Raw genomic sequence first — 27,437 nt, forward strand, 5'->3', positions numbered from 1 at the left:
AACATTTGACTTAGCATTCGATAAAAATTATTGCCAAATATTCAAACAATTTTTATAATAATTATGTCCAATATTAATGAGCGATTGATTGATTGGTCCGCAATTTTTTTTTTTTGCGAAAACAATGTCTTGTTCTATGTACAACATAATTATGTTATGATGCTGCGAATATTACTACGCTAAGTTACTACGACGACGACTACGACGAAATAGGCGTGCCCCTGAGATTATGAGCCTATAAATCATTTTCAGGGAAGATCTACTGATTTTTATTTATGTTAAAAAAAACCTTGAAACAGATTCTATCCTTATGATATCCAGTACAATAAGCGCTCAATATCAAGCCTTTCAGACATTTCACGACGATCGATGAATGAGGTCGAAGGCAGAGTTCGCGTGCGCGCGCGCGGGCTTGATCACAAATGTCATGACATTCATGTCACCTACATAGACATCGCAAGGGCGTTCCCGGCTTTGACTGTGAAGCTGCAGCATAAGGTTTAGTTAGTTCATCGAATAGACAAATACACTAAGTACATAATAAACCCATATCATATTGGTTTGTGATTCTCTACTCTCACTTTATCTGAATGAAAACTCTTCAGGTTTTCAATCACAATCTACATTTTCATTATTCTCTTGTCATAAAATGTCTGTGTGTCTTGTCCCGATTCTCGACTCTTGAATCAATTAACGATTTGTCAATTGCTACTTATCACTAAAGTGCCATTAAAATTGTGGGTGCATTTTGCAATTTTACAAGAAGGTGTGCAAAATGTCACCTGCCAAAGTGATACCCATTAATAAATTATTGGCATCGAGTTTGTTTGCATATTGAGGTAGGTTTCGGTCTCTCTTTACAAGGTCGTTTCTTTAAGCAACGTTAAAATCTCTGTTTTCAGCTTAAAAAAATCACTGGATTGATCAACCACCCAAATCTCTGTGAATGTACCAAATGAAGTTAATCGATTAGGGACGCTCTTAGTAGATACTTATTGGTGATGACGACATGTTTTTTTGAACACAGATTTCCTTTTAAGTTGATTGCAAGAACATGCTGGCAGGCAAAAAAATTAAAGTGCCTTTATTGACTAATCAGCTAATAGAGAAAAAAATACAATCGTACTATGCGTTGAATGTTAATCTGTCTTATTAATATGATCGACATCGTTAGAACTTTGTGGACTACGACATTTTACCGAATAGTTTTCCTGTACACTAGTATAAAAGGCAACAATTAAGGAAGGCTTTTTCCTACAACACAAAGCTACATCACTACACTATCTATGTAACTTATAAGAGTAATTCTACATAATCACATTAAATATTTCATTCTTGCAACCCCGTTCGTGATCCCTCACTTCCGCAGCGTTGCCGGCGTCATGCAAACAATTGAATTAGGCGGGACGAGTCTCTTATTACGATCATTTATCAAAGATCAGATCTGTGTTTGTTTGTGCCGGTAATATTTTATGATAAGACCCATGCTTACCCGGATCCATTGTTCTTTTCTACTTTCTCGCATGCAGAAGATGTCTTCCAAGATATAGAGATCCTCATCAGGAACACAGTGGCAGTCAATATATGCTTATTAGTAAAAGATCTTGATTGGCATTAATCAATTGTGTTGCGTAAAACTTCAAAGGAGCTGTTATGCATAATCTTTATTGATTTATGATTCGATTATATCATAAAAGAGCTATACATGTGCCATATTGAGATGGTTTAAATCAACAAACGTAACGGATCGCTACACACAATTTACTTTATCACAGTTTCAATCAGCTTTACAGCTGTTTCACACATCATCAGCCTTTGTCAGTCAATAGACTTCAACTTCAATCAACAAATTCAATCAATTTCAATTCTATCGTCGCGAGAAGGGCTTTCAATTTCATTTCAAGTCAAAGTTCGTTTCTCTGTATCAAATGTTTTTGGATAAAATAATGTTTAGTTAGTCAGATGTCATACACATACATGTATATTATCACTTCACGGGATTTATTGCAACAATATCTATTTTAACGGTAAATAAAATATTTACCCTCCCGACGTATTTACCGTTAAAATAGATATTGTTGCAATAAATCCCGTGAAGTGATAATTTTATAGTAAAAATGCAACATAATAGTTTAAAATATTATACATGTATATTATCAAACACTTTTCGATGTAACAAACATGACATCATATTATGCAACCTTTGTCACAGAGTCCCATATTTCGATTTGACTTTGCACTTTATAATGACGGTTTAAATGCTTTAACGATTGTAATCAATTGCTTATCTGCAGTCGCAAAGTTGTAACTGTCGTTGTTACACAAGGAAAGTCTTATCTTTATTCTCATTGCGTCAAAACGGATGGAAAATTCTAATACGATTAGCGCATCATCCGATAGCGAGAGTCGATCCGTGGAGCCCTACCCTCGGATCAGCGATATCTCTGCCAATTAAGACTTAATTATTACACTGCAAACATAATCGCACCGCGCATAATGCATGTCACTTCGTGTTATCTTAGCGATACAAGATTTATATTGCTTGTTGGATTTAGTGGTCGGCTAAGATTAATAGAGACTGTTATGTGAATAGACAATAGAAAATAAATTGTCTGAAGTGACCGGCCAAGGTATCGTTTAGGCATAGGATGTTAATTTTCAATTAATGTGCAAAGTATCTTCATTTTTCGGCATTAAATGTTTTATTCTCCTTCTCTATTTCGCTTTGCTGTTCCTTTCAATGTGCATCTGATGTTGAGTTTTAAATTAGCCTAAGACATGTGCAAATGTGTAATGTAAATAAATAAATAATTTAATCTTTGTGCCCCGAAGGTATGACATTAGCATGTCATAACAAACAAACACTCGATTCGCCTCCCGTTCCACCTCCACACCATTCCAAATCGCAAGTACTTGCAATGTTAGGTTTGCGAAATGAAATACTGTCAGCGCATATGACAACGGGCGGTTTTTATTAACGCAAGAATTACTGGTTTGTTAATCATTTATCATCTTACTCGATGATATCTTTTCAGATGCTATCGTCAAGGATCCATTTCACCAATAACCTTTACGTGTAATTTATGCACCGGTCGTAAATAATACATTGTTTTGAAATAATACATCCATAAAGCACAGTGTCGTCATCATTATTTTAGTGATTCGTGTTTAGATACGGTCTTGCGACAATTATCAGCATTTGAACTCACTGAACACAGCGACAACTAACCGTTACAACTTAGTAACGGGTGACTTCAATGCTATTTTAAATAAATAATCCTGTAATTAATCGGCACCCAGTGTCACGAGACGTTTTGCAAGAAGCGTTATGGCTGACTTTTAATTTAATCCCCGTGTCGAATCGCGGCCCGAAGGATGGAGCCGGGGGTCAACCGTGGACTCATGACGTGCCCTCATTCGGACACTACCTTGCAACACTTTACACTATAAAATCACTAATTGACAGCACCAGGACCTTATCTTTCGATCCTGGCATCAGATAAAAGCCCTTGCGAAACTTTCACGTCACATTTAAGTACCCAAATAACACCCGCCGGTTATCATATTTTAATGACACAGTCTTTTTTTAAGAGGTCTTTATAAATTCATGATTAAACATATCACGACAAGATAAAAATTTTGCAACTTTTCAATTATGACGTTGATGTAAATATCACGATACGAGTATCACAACTCACTCGCAATGCACTTGAACCGCCTAATTTGGATGTTTTTATGAGTTGCAATCTTGGATTAGCAAAGCAGAAATTTATTACTGCAAATTCTTTTGTTATGCATGCCAAATGCACCGACAATAGCTAGTTAGGTATGCGTGGAATATATCTCTACATCTGTTTCACCTAAGACTCCAAAAACACATATTATTTGCTTAAAGCTATCTCTTAACACGTTTAATTCTACACGGATTCATTAATCTATTTATAACGCGTAGTGGGCACAGTAACTAGTCGCACTGGTAAGCAGGGGTCAAGCAAAGTTCAGTGAGGCTGCGCCCCCGACACTCTTTCGACATGCATGAAGCATAGAGCACCCAGCGAAATGTACCTCGTTCGTTCGTTTCAGCCGAAAGACGTCCACTGCTGGACAAAGGCCTCCCCCAAGGATTTCCACAAAGACCGGTCCTGCGCCGCTTGCATCCAGGTACCTCCCGCGACGTTCACCAGATTGTCGGTCCACCTACTTAAACACAATTAAATACACTATTCAGGTGGTAACTAAGTTATTGTAAACCATATTAGTACGGGCAGTACCTCGGTGTGTCATAAGAAGTTTTGCTATGCGATTTTGCAAATATTAACAATCCTAGATTTTTGAAATATTTGAGTTGAATTAATTAGAGATCAAAAGTATTATACTGTGCAAAATAATAAATAGGATTATAACATAAAATTATGATGGATAACATAATAGATAGTTAATTTTCCTACCTTCATAAAAATGACACAAGGCCTGTTGAATAAAATTATCATAAATATTTATTTTAATAATATAATTTATCGTCATGGCCGTGTTGCTATGATAATAAAACTAATGTAAATGAACATTAGCCTAACACTTGCATACGACACACTATCATAAAGAAGACCCAACGCGTTGCAACGGTTTATAAATAAAATAAATAAGTTTGCTCCTTCATTCAAAAAAACTAGAAGATAGACACCGACTGATACAAAAGACTGATCCAGTGAAATTGGCAGAAAGTGGCAATTTATGAATTAGAGGGATATAATATAAAGTGCATGTAAAGCAATTATGTATGTATACGTATCCAAATTCCAATTGCAAGTAATTAATGTTTCAGGTCAGAAACTAAATAAACACCACTTGGCAACACAACTAGATTGCAATGAGACTATCTAATTAAACATTGCCAATTATTGTCCTCGAAGATAAGCGTTTCGGTTTCTTCCACGTATGATAAGAACCGAACGACGAATATTAACAAACCAGTGGGGTTAGGTTAAGCCGCGTGGCAACTGGTTTCTATGAGACCCTTACTTATAAAAATATAGTTTTTATGAGATCCCCTATTTATGAAAACATCTATACCTCTACCAGAGGCGTGCGGTGCAATAAAGCAAATAGGAAAGGCAATGACTGCCGGGAAAACTAAGTTTCATTGACGCCAGCAAAACATTTGCATTTTTTTTTAAATACAAAATACTTCTCATCGAATACAGCACTATTTTAGGTATTCGTGTTGAGTAACGTCCTACAAACGTCATAAAGAACGATATCTCTAAAATATATTTAACCATATTTCAACAACAAACTGTATCTTGAGTTCACAGACTTATACCCGTTCATTCGCAAACATAGTGCACAAAACTCACAGCGCAGATATGTAAAAACGTTTTGCCCTTTATGACCCATCTTGCGGTTTAAACTAATCATAACATAAGATCATGATATCTGACATTACATTTATGTTTAGGTAATTTATTCATTAGTATTGTTTAAAGCTACGGTAAGGCAAGTCTTTTTTAAGGTTCCAGTTCCGGTACAAATAACAACACGTTATGTGAACGGAAATGTTCATTGAGAAGGTTAGTTTAGTTAGGTCAGTGAGCAACCACAAAAATGCTTTTTGACTTAATAAATAAAAAACTTACACTAAGAATATTGTAAATATACAGGAAAAATCATGGGAAGAGCTGAATTTTCCAAAGTACTGATACGAATTACCACATTTTCATAAATTACCTATATAAAATCTACAGAACCCTCGGAACACCGGGTACATAACTTGCACTTGACCGGTTTTTGTAACAATAGTGTATCGCAATGGTCAGAGAATAATTGAAGCTCATGACATTTTGGAAAGAGAGCGGTCAACAGCACGTTATCTATCAGATTGTGCAAGGAAACGTTACGTGATTCGGGCCATGTACTCATCAATTATTCTTGTTGCTTCTTAAAACACGAAGGTAGGCGGGTCAGTGAAGACAGTACTAATAAAGTGTTGCTGGTTTGTCTAATGATGTGCAGATGGCCTTATTTCACAGGGTACCATCGATTAAACTAGTTATGTCACTCACATTTAAAGTGTAGAGCATCATGATATGTTACGCATTACCAAACTATTTTTCAATAGCACGATCGAATTGCTAAATGAGGTAGGCTAGTTTTGGTTTCTTGTAGAATATGAGTAAATCCCGGGGGATGTGCACTCATCTCTTTGTAACTGAAACTCTTTCTATAAAATAGTTATGCGATCCAAACGTAAATTATAATTTACAGTTATCTAAAATATGTCTCTACAAACAATCGGTTAAATATTATCGATTCTTGTTAGACTTTGAGCACTGAATTTACGATTCACTTATCTAATACAAACAAACGTTACAACAAATAAACATAAAATAAACATGCTGATTAAATATTTAAGTACCAACTAAGATTTAGTTGCAACGCCTACAGACCTTAGGTTTGATTAACTGACCAACTGAACAATGTTAATGGCAATTAACATAATTTAATCATCCATGTCTCTTATAGTTTACCTAGAGCCTATTTATTGTACCTATCTATAAATAATGATATGGTTTACTATTTAAGTACAACATTAAGGCTGGGTTGCACCATCTTACTTTAACTGTGACAAACGTCAAAAATCTGTCAAACTCCATACAAAAAGCACCGGTTACCGTTATAGTTACGGTCAAAATTAGGTGGTGCAACTCAGGCTAAGTGAATCAACCAAACTATAAAGTCATCTAAAATAGAGACATCCATAATTTCTATAAATATTAAAATCAATTCGGACTTGTCATCGCAGTTGCGTTAACAAACCGCGTAATTTGTAACATAACATTGCTCAAAGTAATCTGTCCACACAAATTATGGTCATTTTCTCATGTAATGGCCCTCGTGTAATCACTTAGCGGTTTTGATGTGTGTAAAAGCTTGGAGTTAGCACAACAAACAAAAATCACATCTCAGGTTCATTAGAGAAACTTCTCAATCAGAAGAGGCTACAGCTAAGCGCAGTTGCTAAAATCAAGTGACAGTGGGCGGGGCACATAGCTCGTAGAGACGATGGCCGTTGGGGCAGAAAAGTTCTCGAGTGGCGACCACGGGCTGGAAGACGAAGCGTGGGCAGGCCTTCTACTAGGTGGACCGACGATCTGGTAAAGGTCGCGGGAAGAGCCTGGATGCGGGCAGCGCAGGACCGTGCATTGTGGAAAACCTTGCGGGAGGCCTTTGTCCAGCAGTGGACGTCATTTGGCTGAAACGAACGAACGAAAGAACGAACAACTAAGCGAGAGCTGATAATGCAAATCACAGATATGAGATAGGTTTCTAAAAGTAAAGTTTTTACGTAGGCTTGTGCCTTTTCTGACGAGAAGAGAAAAATAATTCCTACTAGTCCTATATAGGCCTATATTAATTAAACCGGGTGAGATTTGTATGATGGTAGAACTGAAAGTATTTTTACCAAATAATTCAAATCGATATAATGCAACATGGAAGTACATTATTCAAACTAAACCTACATTAATTGTATGAAGTGTTTTTATCGTACGTCATTAGTTAGTTAGTTCCGGTATCATTAGTAATTTGTACACATGTAATCACCAGCAGATACAGTTCTTTCTAGCTATTACAGAATAAGTGCAGTGAAATGACCATTAGAAATTGCAACAAGTACAAAGATAGGTACTAGTGCCGGTTCAGTAAGGTTAGCAACAGTTTAATCAAAATGTTGCCGTTTGACTTCATTGCTATCAAACACGTGAATTCCATGCCAGTTGCGCTTAGAGTGACATATCTATAGCAAATAGTGGCATTAAGTTCGAGTAGTGTCCCCTCCATTAAATTTCCGTTTAGGACATTACTAGAGATATGACAACGTTCAATGTTAAGAGAAGCTTGTAAGCTTTTGGCCGCCTCGGTGGTGCTTAGAAGAAAACTATACATACCTTACTGCTATTGACTGTCGCATTATATTACAAATTAAATATTTTTGTATCATTGTTTCCAGAATCATTGCAGTCGTTTCAAAAGTTACAAGAAACGAATTTTTTCTTTTCAGTTGTTATACTCATAACAGAGCGGTGGACATTTCAGCTACGATTGGTTGCGGTCACATTGCATGACACACGTCTTACGATGCGCCATCTTTTTCTTACTGTTGATGGTCATCTCCGTGCACATGTAGGGGACCGTTCACAGAGTAATGAAATGAATAAATTATTTACTGCGTTGCAAAAATGCGTGTAGAGCATGGCCACTCTACATAAATGGGTCGGTGGTGGTGGAAGCTGCCCGGGGGCGCCTCTATCAGCCGCGATAACCCCTTAAGGAGGCCGACACTTGCCCGCGCGCCGCGAGGTCTTGTTAGCACGCCACTGATATCTATACTAATATTATAAAGCTGAAGAGTTTGTTTGTTTGTTTACTTGAACGTGCTATTAATCTCAGGAACCACTGGTCCTGGAAAAAATATTTTTTATTGGATAGCCCTACCTACAGCTAATAGGGGCGGTAGTACAGAAAAATGTTGCAAAACCAGGAAATATTAGGTACTCAAACAATTTTCACGCGTACGAAGTCGCGGGAACAGCTAATTCTCTATTATCTCCGTGCATTTGAACTGTTTATACGTATCATAATTCATCAATTTCAACTACACTCGCGAGCAAAAGTATGGAATCACTTACATGAAGTTGTTTCCACGCGACCTTGTGTACTAACGAATTTGTTAGTAACAAAAAAAGTAGCACCATTTTAAAGATTAAACTTTTAACTTTAAATTGATACCAAATTCATTTAAATCACACCAGTATTTAAAAAGATATCCCGGCTGATGAGAAGAAGTAAGAAAAAAGACATGTACCAACTGTTTGATACGTCGCGAGTTGCGGCCTATTTACCCCCTATAAAAGCACGTGAATTCGGATTTTTGCGTTCACCCGTTGATCCATACACATCTCGGCTTCTTTTGACACTTTACCTGGGATTCTACACCTACAGAAGCAGCACAAATCGTTGCACTGTTGCAAGAAGGGCTCAGCCACCGGGCTGTCGCACGTCAGCTCCACATAAGCCAGTCCTGGGCTTCGAAAGTTTTAAGACGCTTTTGGGAGACTGGTGGCTTTATCCCAAGACCAAGTTCTCAACAGCGCCGGTGCACATCGCAGAGGGATGACCGTTTTTTCATGTCAACCTCTCTATGAAATCGTCATTTGACTGGTATCGACGTCCAGCAAGAGCTTAGAAATGTTCGTAGGATAGCTGTTAGCGAGTGGACAGTTCGTCTAAGATATGAGCAATAAAATTTGACTCCAAAAAGGCCTGTCACAGGCTGGAAACTGACGGCAGGTCACCGACAAGCACGCTTTCAATTAGGTCGCACTCGGAAGGCGAGTAATGGAGGCGAGTTTTGTTCTCCGATGAATGCAGACTGTTTTTGCAGTGCAGCAGTCGAAGAGGTCGGGTCTATAGACGGCCTGGGGAGCGATTTGTGCAGTGCTGGTTCGCTAAAACATTGGCTTATGGGGGTGGCTTGCTCGACTTCCCATCGAGATGTGTAGGAGCAAATTGAAAGCGTGCTTATCGGTGACCTGCCGTCAGTTTCAAGCCTGTGGCAGGCCTTTTTGGAGTCAAATTCTTTTGTTTATATCTTAGACAAACTGTCCACTTGCTAACAGCTATCCTACGAACATTTCTGAGCTCTTGCTGGACGTCGATACCAGTCAAATGACGATTTCGTAGAGAAGTTGACATGAAAAAATGGTTTTCCCTCTGCGATGTGCACCGGCAATGTTCAGAACTTGGTCTCGGGATAAAGCCACCGGTATCCCGAAAGCGTCTTCAAACTTTCGAAACCCAGGACTGGCTTATGTGGAGCTGACGTGCGACAGCCCGCTGGCTGAGCCCTTCTTGCAATAGTGCAACGATTTGTGCTGCTTCTGAAGGTGTAGAATCCCAGGTAAAGTGTCAAAAGAAGCGGAGATGTGTATGGATCAACGTGTGAAAGCAAAAATCCGAAAACACTTGCTTTTATGGGGGGTAAATAGGCTGCAACTCGCGACGTATCAAACAGTTGATACATGTCTTTTTCCTTACTTCTTCACATCAGCCGGGATATCTTTTTAAATACTGGTGTGATTTAAATGAATTTGGTATCAATTTAAAGTTAAAAGTTTAATCTTTAAAATGGTGCTACTTTTTTTGTTACTAACAAATTGGTTAGTACACAAGATCGCGTGGAAACAACTTCATGTAAGTGATTCCATACTTTTGCTCGCAAGTGTATAAGCGTTGTTGTTGGCCATAGACCACTTAACCAATCCCTTTGCTATCAATCTATTAGACCCCCCATTAGATTTTCTTATCTCCTTCAAACACTGCTGGTGAGAAAATTGTTCCATCGGGCATAGAGAAAAGACTTATACTAATGGGTGCGTTTGTCGCTCTAGGGCTCGTAATAAAATGGCACTCTAGTATACAAGTAAGTAAATCCCTGCTATGTGTGAGCTAAATATTGAGTTTGAGTATAAATACAGTTATCTATTTATTTACAAATCACAAGATTGATTTGACTGTTTACATTGTATCCAAACAACAACAGTTATCCAATTCTTTCTTATTATAATTATCTCGTAACGGATAAAGCACAGCCCAATTACACGTTTAATGCAAAACTGAGATACCTACCTCCATTTGTTAAATTTAACGCGTAATTAACCGTGATAACGATTGTAGGCATGTGATAGAGCAACTGCGTAATAACAAAATTATCATTCCTCCGCTTGTAATTGTTTTTTCTTGATTGCTATTTTTAAGTTTTTGCTAATGCTTGGAGCGTTAACAGTTGACCTTTTTATTTTTATTCATATCACCTACAATACCTAATACATAGGTAAGTAAAAATTTTTCTAAACGTCAACAGTCTATACAATCTATATATATAAAAATGAAACCCGTTTCGCGTTGTCACGGCATCACGTGTGAACGGCTGAACCGATTTCGATAATTCTTTTTTTTAAATGTTTGTGGAAGTCCAAGGATGGTTCTTACGGAAAAAAATATTAAGAAAATCTCTACGCTAAGGCGGTACGAAGTTCGCCGGGTCAGCTAGTAAATAATATAGATACACACTCGTAAAAGTTGTATCTTACTTCATTTGTTTATTTAAAATCTGTGCAAAAAACAACCAATTAATTTTATCATTTTGTTTATCAAGTGAAAAAAATATACACTAGCTAGGGAGTAATCATTGAAAAATAACTATTAAACTTTGATCACATACGTAGGTACATGTTTTATTACTAAATCATTGAAATGATTACACCGTGTGTACTGTACTGACAGATTTCAAACGTGGTAGTTTCGAAAATATTGCACGACATCGATGTTACAAACGTGGAGTTCGAAGTTTAGTTTCATTGGTCAAAGATCCACCAAACACCGTGTCTGACATCTAACAATTATGTCACAACGATTTCATGTTTCATACATATAGCTCTAGGCCACATTGTCCACAAAGAAGATTGATCGATAAGAATTAGGTATTTGTTAAACCACGCTGACATCACTTTTAAAAACATCATAGATGCAATCCAGACATAGTGAATGAAAGTTTGCTGAGCTTACGCAAACATTTTGCGAATCAATTAAATTACAACACGTACAGACTGCTTCAAATGATTCGCATTAATTTCTTTATCGGACCGCGACATAAACTGAGGCAAGTTATCGGCAAAAAAGAGTCCTCTGATATGGACTTCCGCAAGGCAACCAGCTTAGCGCAATTGATGTCATTAGTTAGTGGTGCGTCAATCGTAATTGAGATATTATGGAATTCTATCAGAGCAGTAGAGGAAAAGTGACCAAACTCGTCGTTAGCAGCGTCTCAAGGAAAGTTTCATTCTTGAACGAGTTTCGTCGGTTGTCATTTGTCACATCCATGTGGTAGAAAAGGGCTGGTCTGCTCGCATGAAATAATGAAAGTGATAGTAATTCGATTCTGCGATTGGCACTTTTGATTTCAGTTGGTGGGCAATGGACTTAACCACAAACCACACGGAGGTATGGACTTGTAAACATAATCTCTAATGAAAACAGATGGCTCTAATAGAGATGTTGAATGTCGATTTAATTAGATTTACTTTCGAATATTAAACCGTTTCGCGAAGTCAAAGCTATACACCACTACTATACACATTAAGAAAAACTATTGTTATTTTAATTACTTGAATAATATGTATTTAAGTAAATGATAATAAGCAACAATTTCCTGCAGTATCAATACATTAATTAAAATAATTATAAGTTGCAACTGCTGACAAAAGACAATGTTTTCTAGCCTCTAAAAAGTGTTCAACTAAAAGAAAGTGGACGTTGTTTACAAATGATGAATATTAACACAGAAGAACAGGCTTCCCGGCCTGATTCACCTACTAGTTACTTGCTCTATTCCTGTTTCCTAGAAATCGTTAATCTCTGTCAGTATGTTGTGTAATAACTCTCATACACTCTTTAATGTATGTAATTACTACAGTGAAAATTATAGCTCTACATAAAGTCTGTTACGGAACTGCTCAGTGCTCGTCCACGATACTCTTTACGGATCATTAGCGGAAGGACACAGATAATGACTATATTAGTAGTGATTACAGCATTATTGTGAATTTATTTATAACATACAGTGGCGCAGGGATTATCATCAAGCAAATACATAATCGTAACGCAAAGCACTTCAGAAATAGGAAGTATTAGGTGCATTATTATTCAAGAACAAGAATGTTAGTCTATTTCTGCAGAAAACTATTTTTACTATTTTACCATTAGACGTAAAGGCCGGTAAGTTCTCTGTTTTTCTTTGTAATTCACTAAATAAGTTTTTTTTGTCTTGCCAAAGTTATTGACACACATCAAAATAATCATTAGTCAATTAAATAGCGTCATAATGCTTTCTTCACGTGTGGTCAGCATTTCGCAAAGTTATCTGTCCCATTAACATGTTACTTGTCGCGGTGGACATACGAGCCTGCGCCAGGTGTCCCGGCCACGCAACAGAGTTTATGGACACACGGGACATTAAATTAAAAAGTACAAACACACGTGCAAATTACTACACTCAACCCTGTCATATGCATAACTATAATTATGCCACTAAAATGAAAAAAGCGGACATCTTGGAATTTTTTTTAGCAGAATCATCTGATATCCAGACGAAGTCCTAGCCCCCTAATTTATAACAAAGGTCAGAATATGATAAACGCATGCAGTTATGTAATGTAGGTACCTAAATATACATCATAATTTGTATAAATTTACATCAGACATGCGTGCCTTGTATATAACTAGTGTCAGACTGACAGTACCTAAAGACTAATTGCTAATTAGTAGGTAGGTACTAAAATATGGCACGTTTTACTTAGGGTGCGTGACTGTTTATATAAGTTTATATGATATAAATTCATTTCAATAACGTTCATATTGTATAATAAACGTATGTTATAATAACACTTGATATAATTTTTTAACATATAATGTTTACTTCATATAATAAATCATTTCTAATAATGTCATTTCAGATACCAATCATAACGCATAAAGACATTTGGTATAAACCTTACTTAATCTAAGACTCATTTGATGTAATTTTGTTTAATATAAATAATATTTCATATAACCATTACATAAAATAAATATTATTTGTTATAACGACTATTTGGTATACTCTTTAATTGATATAATTTCTGATAGATATAACTTTTAGTGTTCTTCTTTAGCTTGACTTATAAATGACTTTAGTGACAAAAACGAATCGCCGTGAAACCGACTCCACGTAGTCTTGTCTGCCCTACCCCTAGAGTGTAATTTAGAAGCGCGTAGGCACGGAGGGGCGAGGCGGCCCGCGGGCTGAGGAGCAGGTGGCTGGAAGCGAGGCGCCGCGGCTGAGGCTGGCCGGCGAAGCCGGCCAGCAAGCCGAAGACGCGGTGTCGAGCGAAAGCCATCTGCGACGATTAGCACGCGAGGGACCGCCAGAGCCCCGCAGTGCCGGAGCCGTGACAGAAGTCTCACGTTTTTAGTCAAATTTGCATGCTGCATGCCTGCATGCCTGCTTGCTTGCTTGCTTGCTTGCTTGCTTGCCTGCTTGCTTGCCTGCTTGCTTGCCTGCTTGCTTGCTTGCCTGCTTGCCTGCTTGCTTGCCTGCTTGCTAGCTTGCTTGCTAGCTTGCTTGCTAGCTTGCTTGCCTGCTTGCTTGCCAGGTTGCTTGCTTGCTCGCTTGCTTGCTTGCTCGTTTGCTAGCTTGCTTGTTTGCTTGCTTGCTTGCTGCATGCAATGCTTATTATAACAATTGAACTTTATATAAAATTATTGTTATATGATTTAAGTTTTATAGGAAAAGAATTTTATCTCATTTGATTGTTCGACATTTTATTTTTATATGATTTGAATGTTATTTGTTTTAAATAGTATACATTGTAAGTTTTATAGAAAATATTCATTATATCAAACCATTTTATATCAGTTGTTAGTTATTTGTCTTAAAATTATTCGTTTTAAAATTATATTATTCGTTTATTATAGTAAATGATTATTATATTAAATGATTTTATATAATTTGATGTTATATCCTCTAAGTATTATATGATATGTAGTTATATCATACATTACACACCCTTTTACTTACGAGAGTACCTACTATAATATAGAGTAGTTAGTGTTATCAAAGCAGTTAAATACGAGTAGCATCTCCGTTACATAATACTTACAAGAAATAATAGCGATGTAAAATAAGCTTAAAAACAGAGTTTATAACTTTATTTATTTAGTATTGCATGTTTCAAGCATGTAGAGTCGGTTATGTTCTCACTGAATGCTTGAGACTAATTTATTTAAGTGCATCTTAGAGGAAGTTGTCAGTTCGGATTAATCAGCTTGCAACCTTAACGACTACATCACTTGCTCAAATATACGACACGACACGACTGATAACAGCGTCTGCCGAATGTAGGCCGCCACAGCACGTGACACGCGCCGAGCTGATGGCTGATAACGTATCACATATCACAAGAGGAAACTGTTGCTTTTCATATGTGATGTTGCATTAACTTTCCATCGGACGATATTGATAATAATTTAGATAATGTTTATTTAGAAATTGGCAATGACAGATAATGACTGTATTAATGGTTGTTGCAGTCTCTAAAGAATTCGAATGAATACCCACTCAAATATCATCATTTGCACAATACAATTACGACAATTACTTATAAAACGTGTCTTAAAATACTCATAGCCAAAGGTCTTTATATTCTTAGAATGTACTGAATATCCTTCGAGATTTTCCTTCCACTTTACTGTAGCAGCGTAAAAAAGCCAGTATCTTAAGCGTTTGCTCCGATCAATACTTTTAATTTGTTTTTCAATCTTGACTATTCTTGATATCTATAACGTTTTTATCACTTCCAATCTGGTTTTACTGTCAAGGCCGGTGTTCATCACGTTCTGTTTTTTATCAGGTCAATGTGGAGAAACCAAATTCTACTTCATTCGAAACTGTGAACATTATTCTAAATGCACTCTTAAGATTAGATTTTATGGTATCATAGATAAAGCTATTCTACGAGTATCATAGATTTATAGAGCTATTCTAGTTTCGAGGTTAGTGTCTCGATTAGGTCGCCTAGCTTTCACATCACTACCGATACCGACGTTCTTTGATGTCGTTTCCGTGTGAGGTGGCTTTCAAAACCACGGGTAAGGTCACTGTTCCACCAAAGTGAGGCTAATCTAATGTTAGTTAGTTAGTGATGCGCTTGTGGTGTATCTGAAGTATTAGAGCTTCGTTCCGCTATACCACTCATCTTTTGTGCTATAGATACATAGAAGGCAAAACCTCGCTTATCGCTCAGCTACCTCGTTCATCTTAAGTGGAACATCTGCCTTAATACTCCTAGGTATTCGAACTGTTTTAATACTAATTGACACTTCAATGGCATTACTTTTGGTTGCGTGTTTCTCTGATAGGTACTAAGACGCATTTCAAATATAATATTTAACCAATATTGGTAGTTATTTTCTATTGCTCTTGGTTTTATTTTATTTATATGGAAGGTACGATTTGCATATTAATAGAAAAAATGCAGGCTCTAGATTGTATGTATTGGTATAGTAGATCAGGAACTCCATAATTCTCTACAAAGTAGAGATTTGCTCTTAATTAATAAAATATTAACCATGTTTGTATGTTACTTGTTGACTACTGTAGAGTTTTTATCGACTCTAATACTTAACTACTCGGCGTTATAACAAAGGAGTGGAGTATGACATCAGATTACAAATATGTGATAGTAAAATCAATGAGTACAAATTACTGCTACAAGTAACACACCTAATAAAAAGGTTATTACGCACGAATTAAATCTCTTTAAATAGAATACGTAGAAAGTAAGTTATAAAATATTCATATAAATCCTTGTAATGGATGTGTAATGACAGCAGAAAAACAGTAGAGCTGTTATTGAAAAGTAACATTCAAATAACGCCTAAGGTAACACCTGAAAGGGCACACTATTCTCAGAAAACCAAAAAGTCAAAATACCTAAACCATGAAATGTCAGGGGCACGTCTATTGTATAGGGAATCTAAGTATTAAAATAAAATAAAACTAGTACAGCACAAAGCTGACATTGAGAACTTTAATAGTATGAACGTGACTGATGCCTTCATTTTCCAAACTGACAGCATAGTCTTCATTAGTAATGTTAATTATTTGAACATCTTAATTGATCGCTCTTTGTTGTTTACTCTTGTTGAAAGGAACAATAAGATGGAATCATATTGAGCTTATTCTTTCCAAGATGCGCCTGACCTTGAATTAAGTGCAAGCCATTAAGCGGGTAAACTCGACGAGGTGTGTCCGAGTGTAGCCGACAAACCTTCGAAAAATAACATTTTAAATGTTTTGTGTTTTTAACACGCTGTCTTTGTGCAAATAATCTTGCACTTTGACATTATGAATGGACGTTCTAATAATACCTGTTATTTAAACCGACAAGTCATATTATTATGTAGAGATCGTTGTCTTGATAAAACAAAAGAACTCTACATTTCAAAATGCAGACTGTTCAAATAATACGAAAAAATTAGACAAGCTTCGTACAAATACCTAATACCTACATGACGGTCGAAGCAAGGACACCTCCAATTAATTTAAATTCAATAAAAAGCAAGTTATATATTCAAGGTTTACGATATCAGGAAGCACGCATACCAACTCATCAGAATCACAAATGGTTATGACATGTAACGAGCGGTGCCACCGCCTCAGCTTTGTCGAGATCCGTCGTGACAGAGCTAACCTTCGCTATCCAGGCTAAATAAATTAGAATACAATAGACCTGATATGTGTACCTTACAAATAATTAATATGCGACAACTACCTGTGATTAATACCCTTTAAATAATGCTCTATGAACTTTGGCGCAAGGCACTCAGGACCAGTTTCGACGATAATAATATGGGCTACTAATGCTAACATGCACATAATTTACTAGCACAAGCTCGCGGCTATGTTCCCGTGAAGATCACAGCAAGAATCACCAAACAAAAATACAGAAATCGGTTAACATTTTTAACCTTTGAATGTTTGATTTTCATACTAACTCATAAGCCTCATTGGGGTTTAAAGATTAATTTCCCATTCATTTGGTTCAGCCGCAAAATCTGTCACTACCTCTACATACAAGATTTATTTTCATAGGTCAAGTAGATTATAATAAGCTTTTATATAATAGTAGCACTTAGTTTCAAATTATTATTCTGTTGGAACAATCTAGCAATGGCAACTGACATTTTACTATTATTAAGACTCTTCATAAGCTTATTAGAAATCAGGTTATAAGTAGACAAAGACACTATTTAGTTTCAGAAAACTATTTTGTTTCTGGTTTGAATAACCTCTGCTCTTTTAGTCTGTCGATTTTAAAGATATTTATTTAACCAATTGCTTTTAAAACAAACCTTGAGTCCAGATTGAAGTTATGAATCGACTTGTCTGTTATTATCTATCTTTACGCTTCATCTATCTTTTTCAAACATTACTTTATTCATACGGAACTCTTTGTAGAGACTGTCTGAAGATACTTTAATAAATCAAGAAAAAATATAATGAGTACTTATTTTTGTATGTTTAACAGTGCACAAAAATGCGGATACTGGTTAAACCCGGCGTGTATTCTTGTAATACAAGCGTATAATAGATGTAATCTGAGTACGTGTCTCGACAAAATATTAATTTAAATGGGCAATAAGAAACCCATCAGTCAAGTTGACGGGCCCGGTGAGGCGTCGCGGCCGTTGCAAGACGACCAGATGATTTGTTTGGTGGATGCACACGACGGTTATTACCAACAGATTGCGATACACTTGAAGACGAGATAAATTAGAGTTGACTGACCACGAAATCGTGGCATTATAGGGTTGACAGCGCTAAATAGTCGCACAATATGTTCATTTACTCGGGTCGATTTGTAAAGTATCTAAAACTAATCAGCATAATTGGTGAATCCAACAACAGTGGGCCCCAGCCCTACAAACGACGGACTTTTAATTACTTTAGCAATTAGCTTGGCATCTACAATTACCTGTTGACTCAACACAAGCAACGGCCCTGCCTAATCCATTAAATTAAATTATCTTAATTTAAATCTTATCAAGTAAACCCTCCAACAACCCTTAACAGCCTGACTAATCAAATAACATGATCGTAACAATGTAGCGCGTAACATCATGCCGGATAGTGCCACGCTCCGCTGGCCACGACAACGACACTGATATTTTTTGGACCTGTGTTAATAAGTTATTGTACGTAATGTGATATTTATTATTGTTGTCTTTTCCTTTAAAATTAACTTTCAACATTTTGAATTAGCAATTTTTTTGATGTTGAGAAACATAAAAAGCGTAGCGTACAGTCAGCGTCAAATAGTTCGTGACACCCAAACTGGCCAAAAAGTTGAAAACACAACCTTATTCCCATTGTAACAAAGATGTGTTGCTAACTTTTTGGCTACTTTAGGTGTCACGAAATATTTGACTTTGACTGTACAACTACATTATGGCATAATGTAAATAAAGGAGAGTCAAAGAGCACATTGTGTCTGTCCACAAATCGCTAATGTCCGATAAGCACTTGATCGATGTTGCGTGAGAAGTGTGTCCGCTCCAAGAAATGAGAAGTTAATTGGCCCATTATATGTCAAAAGCCGCTGGGCCGAGCCTTGACCCGCGGAGGGCCCTGACAGCGAACCCGTTTGAGCACTTGAGATGCTCTCGCCAAGGCGACGCACCTCCTGCGAATGCCTTTGCTTGCTTAGCAAAAAAAAACAATCAAAGAATGATGCACCAATAGGGATGTTTCCTGGGTAAAAAAGCAAGAGTTTTAATTAGTCCGTCAGTTAGCTTATCAATACTCGACACGTATTTTTCACTTTTTCAAACTAATGAAAATGTAAAGAGATAAAGCGTGCCAAAGTTCTAAAGAAAAGGCCCGTGACGTCAATGAGTACTTAAAAGTGCAGCACTTTGTGACGTCGCGTGGAACTTCAACGCACTATAACTTTGTAATTATTTGTTTGATTCACAATTAAAAATATACGTGTCCAATATATTTTTATATTAAAATTGACGGACTAAAAATTTTTTTTAGGAACTAACCTACTCTACCAATACCCAAAATTGGGTGTAAAAGTGAATGATTTGTTTGAAAATTTTCTTGGAGTTAGTCACTCATAATAATCATACTTGAAAATGCTGTAGTTACAAGACTTACATTGTGTGAATGCTTGAGGCTACCAAACATTAATTAATTTATTTACCACTTTTTTCTTCTCCGCAGATTTCGATCAAAAGTAGCTGATTACAGCCTAGGTGATTGAATTTGTATGAGCTTAATAGTTTCAAACTTCCAGCAAAATCCATCTACTTTTTTGTGTGGAGTGACAAAAACTTTCGCGTTTATAATTTTAATATAGAATTTATTAACGAATAAAGCAGTGACATTTTGCTCATGAGGCAATATCATTTTGAAAAAATTATAAACATTAGTAAAAAAGAGAATGGCACCAGGCATTGCAAATTAAGTGCTAAGAGTTCATGTATAAAGGTTAAAATAATAAGAACAAGTTTTTAATTGAATAAAGTAACAGTCGTCTTTTACTATCACATAAAATTCATTGTTTATTTGGTAAAATATTACATGTTCACCAAACCACGACACGCACGGTCATAAATTAATATTTATCGCCTTTATCACTTTCGCATTTAATTACAAATGAATACCTACCTACCTACAAACAAATTAAAACGTTCTTTTATAAGTTCCACCACAAAGAACCTGTTAAATAAAAGGGGGAGAAGAAAAAACTCGTGTTTGCTGAAAGCTTTTTGCTTTTTTAACCAACTTCAACAAAAGGAGGAGGTTCTAAATTCGGTTGGTATATTTTTTTACTAAAATTAGTATGTACTTAACCGTTGAATATTTGTTTGCTGTATAGGCCTGTACCATTTTGGATTGGTAAGTATTAGTTTTGTTCTAAAGGCTCTCGGATTTCCCCAGGCAAGGGATGAACAAGCACAACTAACAATACTAGGGAAAAGCAATGCTGAAAACTGGTATCTGAAAATAGTAACTATTTTTCAACACAAATAGAGATCAATTTACCTTTTCGTAATAAAAACAGTTAAACTATGTACTTGACTGACTTTATAAGCTTGTCAAAGCCACAAGCTGGCAGGTGTTCTTTCATTCAGAATCACATTAGTTATACATAATAATGTGCGTACCTAATGAAATGTCACAGAAACAGGGTAAAAACTATGTGGGGCAAATACTTTTCCCAGCAATCATCGTCGTCTAACACAAAAAATGTGAGAAAGAAATCGCAGCGCTACCGCACCGCTTCGACATCAATATCCATGCGACTTGTATAGCTACTTTCATTTCACCATTGCTAACTGTCATTAGGTTTTCTAGTGTTTTCTGTGTGTCAATAGCATTAGCACCTACGACTCTCAGAGGAATTTCTAAAAAAAAATAGATTCCTACGTCCGCTATGTCGTAATCGGCAGAAGATATCATAATTTGAGATTTGTTTACCCCAGATATATTATAGGTAATGCAATTCAATTCGTGTTTTCATTCGTGAACCCGCTGGGTTCGTACAATCAATATCCTATTGTGCCCACGTATGAATGTCATACACCTTTACCCTAGCTGATTGATCAGCCGAAATGGCAACATTAGGCGAAGGCGAGTGACACGAGGGTAAATACGCATGAAGGCGAGCACCACAATGGCAGGAACCTTGGCCGTCCTAATGAGCTGGAGGCGCGAGGAATGCCGCAGACTCACGACATGCCCTACAATGCCTACAGATCACGTTTAAAAAGGACACCTAGTGTGGTGTCAACACGTAACCGATCCCACGCGGAAATCTCAGATTTAAAAATGGGTCAATAATTTCAGCCACAGGTAAAAACTCGGGAGTCGATAAATATGGAAACCATTCACTTCATAGTTGCAAGCAGAAAACAAGAACACAATATTTTGTGTTAAATTAACGTGCTGTAAGTGATAAACTATGTATTTGGAGCAAGGAATTTGAAGAGATAAACTAAATTAGTTTAATAAGTATAAAAAAAATGATCATTTACTTAAGTAAACGGCCAAATTATACTACAGCTAATATGGGTATGTAAGCGTTTATATAAAATAACATTCAGCTTTAAGTAGGTAGCCGGTTTTCTTTGGGCTTTGGCATTGATGACTTGCCGCGGAATTTCACACATGCCAGCTTGGGACATGTCACCGCCACGCATTCACGCTTTTTACAGAACCTTTAATAACGGTTACGGCATACCTATTTTAGTTTTACAAGTTTATTTGGAAACGTCTATGAACGTATTTAGGTATTAATAATAATAAAAAATTTAACGTTTGAGCACCTAGTTGGGTGCCAAAACGCGTAAGCCTCTATCTTGAATAATAGCTTTTTCATGAACCGGATCCGGTTAGTTAGTAAAACTAAATGAGTCATCCAATGAGCTGTTTGCATTTGCAGTGGGAGACCAGTGTAATGGTGACATTCATCATCGTGCCGCTAATGCGGCCGGCCTCCGCCTGAAGCGTTGCAACACCAATGTTCACACAATTTGCGATTGACCATTCAAACAATGTTTCAAAACAGACCCTTCATCAAATTATTGATGTGCCACAAATGGCTTCTTATGTAATAGCTGGTGGTGTGACATTGGCAATTTGGTTCACAGCGGAAGACCCAGTCACGCACGCAACTAATATACAAATGATTTGATTACTACCACAACCTATTTTTTTTATGGGAATCAGATGTTGTTGCAATTGAGAGCAAGAAACCCTACTTCAGTAGTTGTAGCAGGCAGTAAATTTATACGGATCAAAGGCTCTACCATTGTATTGAGTCTCAGTGATAAAGCAATAATCGTGCAATAAAATTTGCATATAAACCGCGCTATTGTTTGTCCTGCGTTTTGCCAAGTCTATGAATTTCTGCTCCGGAGTGAGTTATGATTTCCTAATTGCTGGGTGTGTCGAACATATGCACACACGACTGGGAACCTGAATATTTATTACCTGCAGAGCGACTTGCATTTTGTATCTGTCTAACGAAACATAAAGTTAGAACACCTACTGATATTGTAGTGAAATATCTATGTATGACCTTTCTTTCAAGTGTCATGTTAGCTAAGATTATAGTCCTTGTCTCGATGTAAATTAATAGAACATTAAATGAAGATTTCGCAAAACCTTAGGGTCATCTGTTTTAAAAATATCGATGCTTTTGCTATTGACATAAGACCAAAAGTGAACGCTCAGAAATGTGTATTGATAAGGACGTTGTGGCGGAATTTTTAGAGGTAAAAAATGCGGTTGGTGCAGTGTTGTGCATTGGTAAAATCGGGTCAGTGGTTCAATGCGAGCGACACAGGGACAGTCACTTCCGCTCCTTTGTAGCTTTGTCCGGTATTTTCGCAAATTGAAAAAGTCCTGCATGTTTTTGTACACATATTCGGCTTACAGACGGAAAAGATTGAGAAATGTCTTTTGTACTGGTACTGTGTTCCCTATAAAACCATTTCAAATATCTGAGAGTTCATTCCTTACATAATGTAATATCTGTTTTTGAATTGATGCTAAAAACTAAGAAGTAATTTAATCTAACTCGCATGCAACATGCATGCCTGACAAGCGTTAGAGCGGGTAATTTGTCATCGCGGTTCGTGCGCCGGCGACCGCCGTCACTCGTCACATCCGACATAGAGACATGCGTATCGTGTAACAACTTGTCTACAATCTATTTCTACATCCTCTTATATTTATTAGATGTCACTAAGTTCCAAGTATCTAATAAATAAGTTTAATTAAATTAACACTCACGTTTGACAAACATCTTACGAGTATGGTAACAACGCGAACTTCAGATGCGCAATTCCTTGTCCGAAATACAAACTGAAACTGAGATCTATGGATGAAAATGTCGAGGTTATTTTAAGGAAGTTCCAAAAACGTTTGATAAATCTAACATTACAATAAATAAATTATATCTATTATTACATATAATTGAAAAAGGAAAATGTTAATTAACTCCATGCAGTTGCGTGCGTGAAATACATATACTATGTTCACTATCGGATCGACGAAACTCAATTACGAACATAGTTATTATTAATCTACACTTTACTGTTTTTGTACAGTTTGTCTGTGTTCGTAAAGTTTCGCAAAAACTTAAAATTATGTGCCACTTGAATCACGATTAAGAATAAAATAATTATTGGTGGTATGTTTCTACTTTTATTTTTTCCTGGTTGAATGGCTGTGGTGGTATGGTGAAACTGCTATTGTAACTTACCTTAAATACTATTTTGTCCTTTTCCATTGTGAAGACTGTCTCGTGAACTAGGTGAGTTCTGAAACAACAAACAAATATTATTTTTACATTGAACTTTAGGAAAATTACTCCAAATACAATAATTAAATTTTCAGCATCATTTCAGCGATTTCTCGCTTTTCATCTACTTATTACCAGTGGTTTAATATTAATCAAGCTTAATAATATTAAGTGGGTATACGAGCTACTGCTAAAATAATTATATTACATAAATTCAATTAACACCATGACGCCTCACCTACAATCGACTTCCAGTTAACATTGAACTGTGACTTAAACCTTGTTAAGCATAAGATTAAGCACGTAAGTAATGGTAGGTACTTAGGTACACTACGACATAAATTGATAGGCTGTAATAAATCAGGGTCTACTCTGCAAAGTGATTTCAATTTGCTTGTTCTATTGGCTTCTGACCCTCATGCTAGCCTACTAAAACAAGTGAATGAGACGTATAGAGTCGAATATACACATCGTTCGGCTGTAGATGGGACCCCAACTATTAAATTCAATTTAATGGTTGACAAGTTAAGAAGCTGTTTATTGAAAGATAATCTTTGTTATATTACCTACGTAATTTTTATGCATAACACAAAGAAGTGTAATAGCGTGGTAGGCGGAATAGGAAAATAGGTACTTAGGCTCGGTTGCACCATCTTACTTTAACTTTGACAAACGTCAAAGATCTGTCAAACTCCATACAAAAACCACCGGTTATCGTTAAATTTACGGTTAAAGTTAGGTGGTGCAACTCAGCCTTAGAAGACACGGAGACAGAAATTTAATTTCAACTGAAATAGTTTTGTCTTCCAATATACCAATCTTTTTCCGAGGCGTCAGACAAATCAACTAGGTATGCATAAAAAACTATACACATCATTTTACGGTTAAGTAACTTAATTCCGTGTACTTAATAATCACGGACATACCTATTTTTATAAAATAGTTAATTAACAGTAATCGATATTAATGACTAATTTGTTAAGTAAATAATCTTTTTTTTATTATTAGAAAACATTTTTATTACGTGAATAATGCCATTCTCTGAGCTAAATAATTTTGATCACTACTAAGTTATACTAAGAAACTTATATGCACACTCGTATTTTACCTGAAGCGTGTTCAGCTTTTATAATGCCTTCGCATAATTCACATACCTACCTGTTAGTCTATCAATTATAATTAGCTAACTTGAGTGTACTTGAACTTAACGTTCACTCATCGTGATGTAACCACCAGACCCAAGTACAGCAGGTATCTGATGAGTCTTTTGACTTCTAAACCGAGCAAAAGTCACAATTTTCAAGCAATTTAAAACCAGCTTTTAGTCTGGTTGCCTCTACATAGAGCAAGTTTTAAAACAGGCTTTTATCAAAATTATGTTATAACTTTACAGACGCACATGCAAAATAAATGCAAATGGAATACGTAAGCATAATAAAACGATATGAAGACACTCCTAACTCGTAATGCTTAGTGCGAATATAGTTCACTTGACCTCTCGACTTGACGCATCGCAACCAGTCTCATTGCCAAGCTTATGAATATTTAAGCCTATTTGTCGTGATTCGTGACACCAACAGGATTCGCCTAGAATTCCATACCTACCCGTATGTCATATTCGCATTACGTAAGCCTGTAAACAAAAAAAAATAGAAGAACCATCAATGATTGACGTAGAGTCGTTTAGTTCACTTTTAGTTTTTGCAATAAATAAAATACATCCCGATTACATTGGTTTGATCTTAATCGAGTGATGTGTTCTTTTTTTAGTATCCTTGATTCACTAAGTTGATGAGCAGTGATTGTGGTGACGGGCTATAGTTTTATTTATCGTTTTTGAATAGGCATTATTTCACATTTTGAAAAACGTCGAAAAATGTTTTAAAGAGTTACCAGAACCTTCCTAAAAGTGTATCGCTAAATTATTATCAATGTGTGTGTGATTTAATGAAAACAAATTCTTTATCTCCAGACATGTAAAAAAATTAAGTCCATCATAGCACCAATAGCACTAATATTCGCATATCAATGTTCTGAATATTGAATCTATAAATCAATTAATCAATCACTACCAGATCACAATCATTTATGGCAGCAATAACAAATTACATGCCGACTCCCGCCAAACTTAGGTGTGGCGATAGAAAAAACGCTTTAAGTTCCATTTGAAGTAGGTACCTACACAAATTGCTTCGCATTGTAAACTGTAATAATACGTTCCAAACGTAATATATTTATTTATGGAAATACGGATGGGGCACTTATGTAGATACATTCCCTCTTCCCAAGTGTTGGAAGTCACGAACTCACGACAAGCATCACTTAAGAAGATGTACCGACAGCAGAGAAAGCGAGAGCGACCATCGAATTTCAGTTTTATTATCGCACTTCTACAATGATACGAAACTATTATGATTTATGTAACTAAACAAATAGGCAATAATAGCTAAGTATGAACATGATATCTAAACATTCTTACATAATGATATGATATCGCTAATTTCAAGTGATAAAAGGTAGGCAAATGGTAGCGCATTTTCTTACATAACTTTTCAATTCCTATCATTGGAGGTCCGAAAATATTTCTCATACAATTTGATACCATAATGATCATTCTTCATAAAAAATTTAAAACCTACATATTTAAAAACATAATCATTGATATTCATAATATCACTAATCATACACTTAGTTTTTACTAATATTTGTTTTCATATATTTTTCTATACTAATGATCGAAACTCATAATCATTCGAATAAATAACTATAATATTCATAAATGTGATGTATCCTAATATTTGTTTTCATAAATTTATTACTCATAAGTGTATTTATCCATATTATTGAAAATCATGATGTCTATATTCGTATTAAATCGTATTTTAACACTAGCTTTCCGCCCGCGGCTTCGCCCGCGTGGAATTTTGTCTGTCACAGAAAAACTTTATCGCGCGCGTCCCTGTTTCAAAAACCGGGATAAAAACTATCCTATGTTCTTTCCCGGGACTCAAACTATCTCTATGCCAAATTTCATCAAAATCGGTTGCGAGGTTTAAGCGGGAAAGCGTAACAGACAGACAGACAGACAGACAGACAGACAGACAGAGTTACTTTCGCATTTATAATATTAGTATTAAGTATTGATTAAATTAATTTGAAATGGTCCAAAACAGGCAATATTTTGTGCCACAAAACTAACGTGACAGAAACGAATCGCTGCAAAACCGACTCCACGTAGTCTTGTCTGCCCTACCCCTAGAGTGTAATTTAAAAGCCGGAGGCGCGGAGGGAGGGCAGCCCTCGCCTCGTTACGCAAGGGCGGAAGGGCTGCACATCCCGCAGCGCCGGAGACGAGGAGATACCAATGCATGCTGCATGCTTGCTTTCATGCTGCATGCTCTGCATGCTTATCTACTCTATTAGATTATATATATATTTTTTTAAAGATACGAGTAGGTATGTCTG

At 36.4% G+C, this 27,437-nt stretch overlaps 1 protein-coding gene across 1 annotated transcript in view; it reads right to left on the reverse strand.

Moving 5' to 3' along the window:
- Positions 1-27,437, reverse strand: part of LOC135073168 (uncharacterized) — a 75,349-nt gene that overhangs the window by 39,314 nt on the left and 8,598 nt on the right. Inside the window, exon 2 of the mRNA XM_063967262.1 lies at positions 23,934-23,991. Coding sequence (XP_063823332.1) covers positions 23,934-23,991 — 58 coding nt within the window. The remainder of the gene's footprint in view (positions 1-23,933; positions 23,992-27,437) is intronic.

The sequence above is a fragment of the Ostrinia nubilalis genome, chromosome 1, assembly GCF_963855985.1.
Source record: "Ostrinia nubilalis chromosome 1, ilOstNubi1.1, whole genome shotgun sequence".
Classification (NCBI taxonomy): domain Eukaryota; kingdom Metazoa; phylum Arthropoda; class Insecta; order Lepidoptera; family Crambidae; genus Ostrinia; species Ostrinia nubilalis.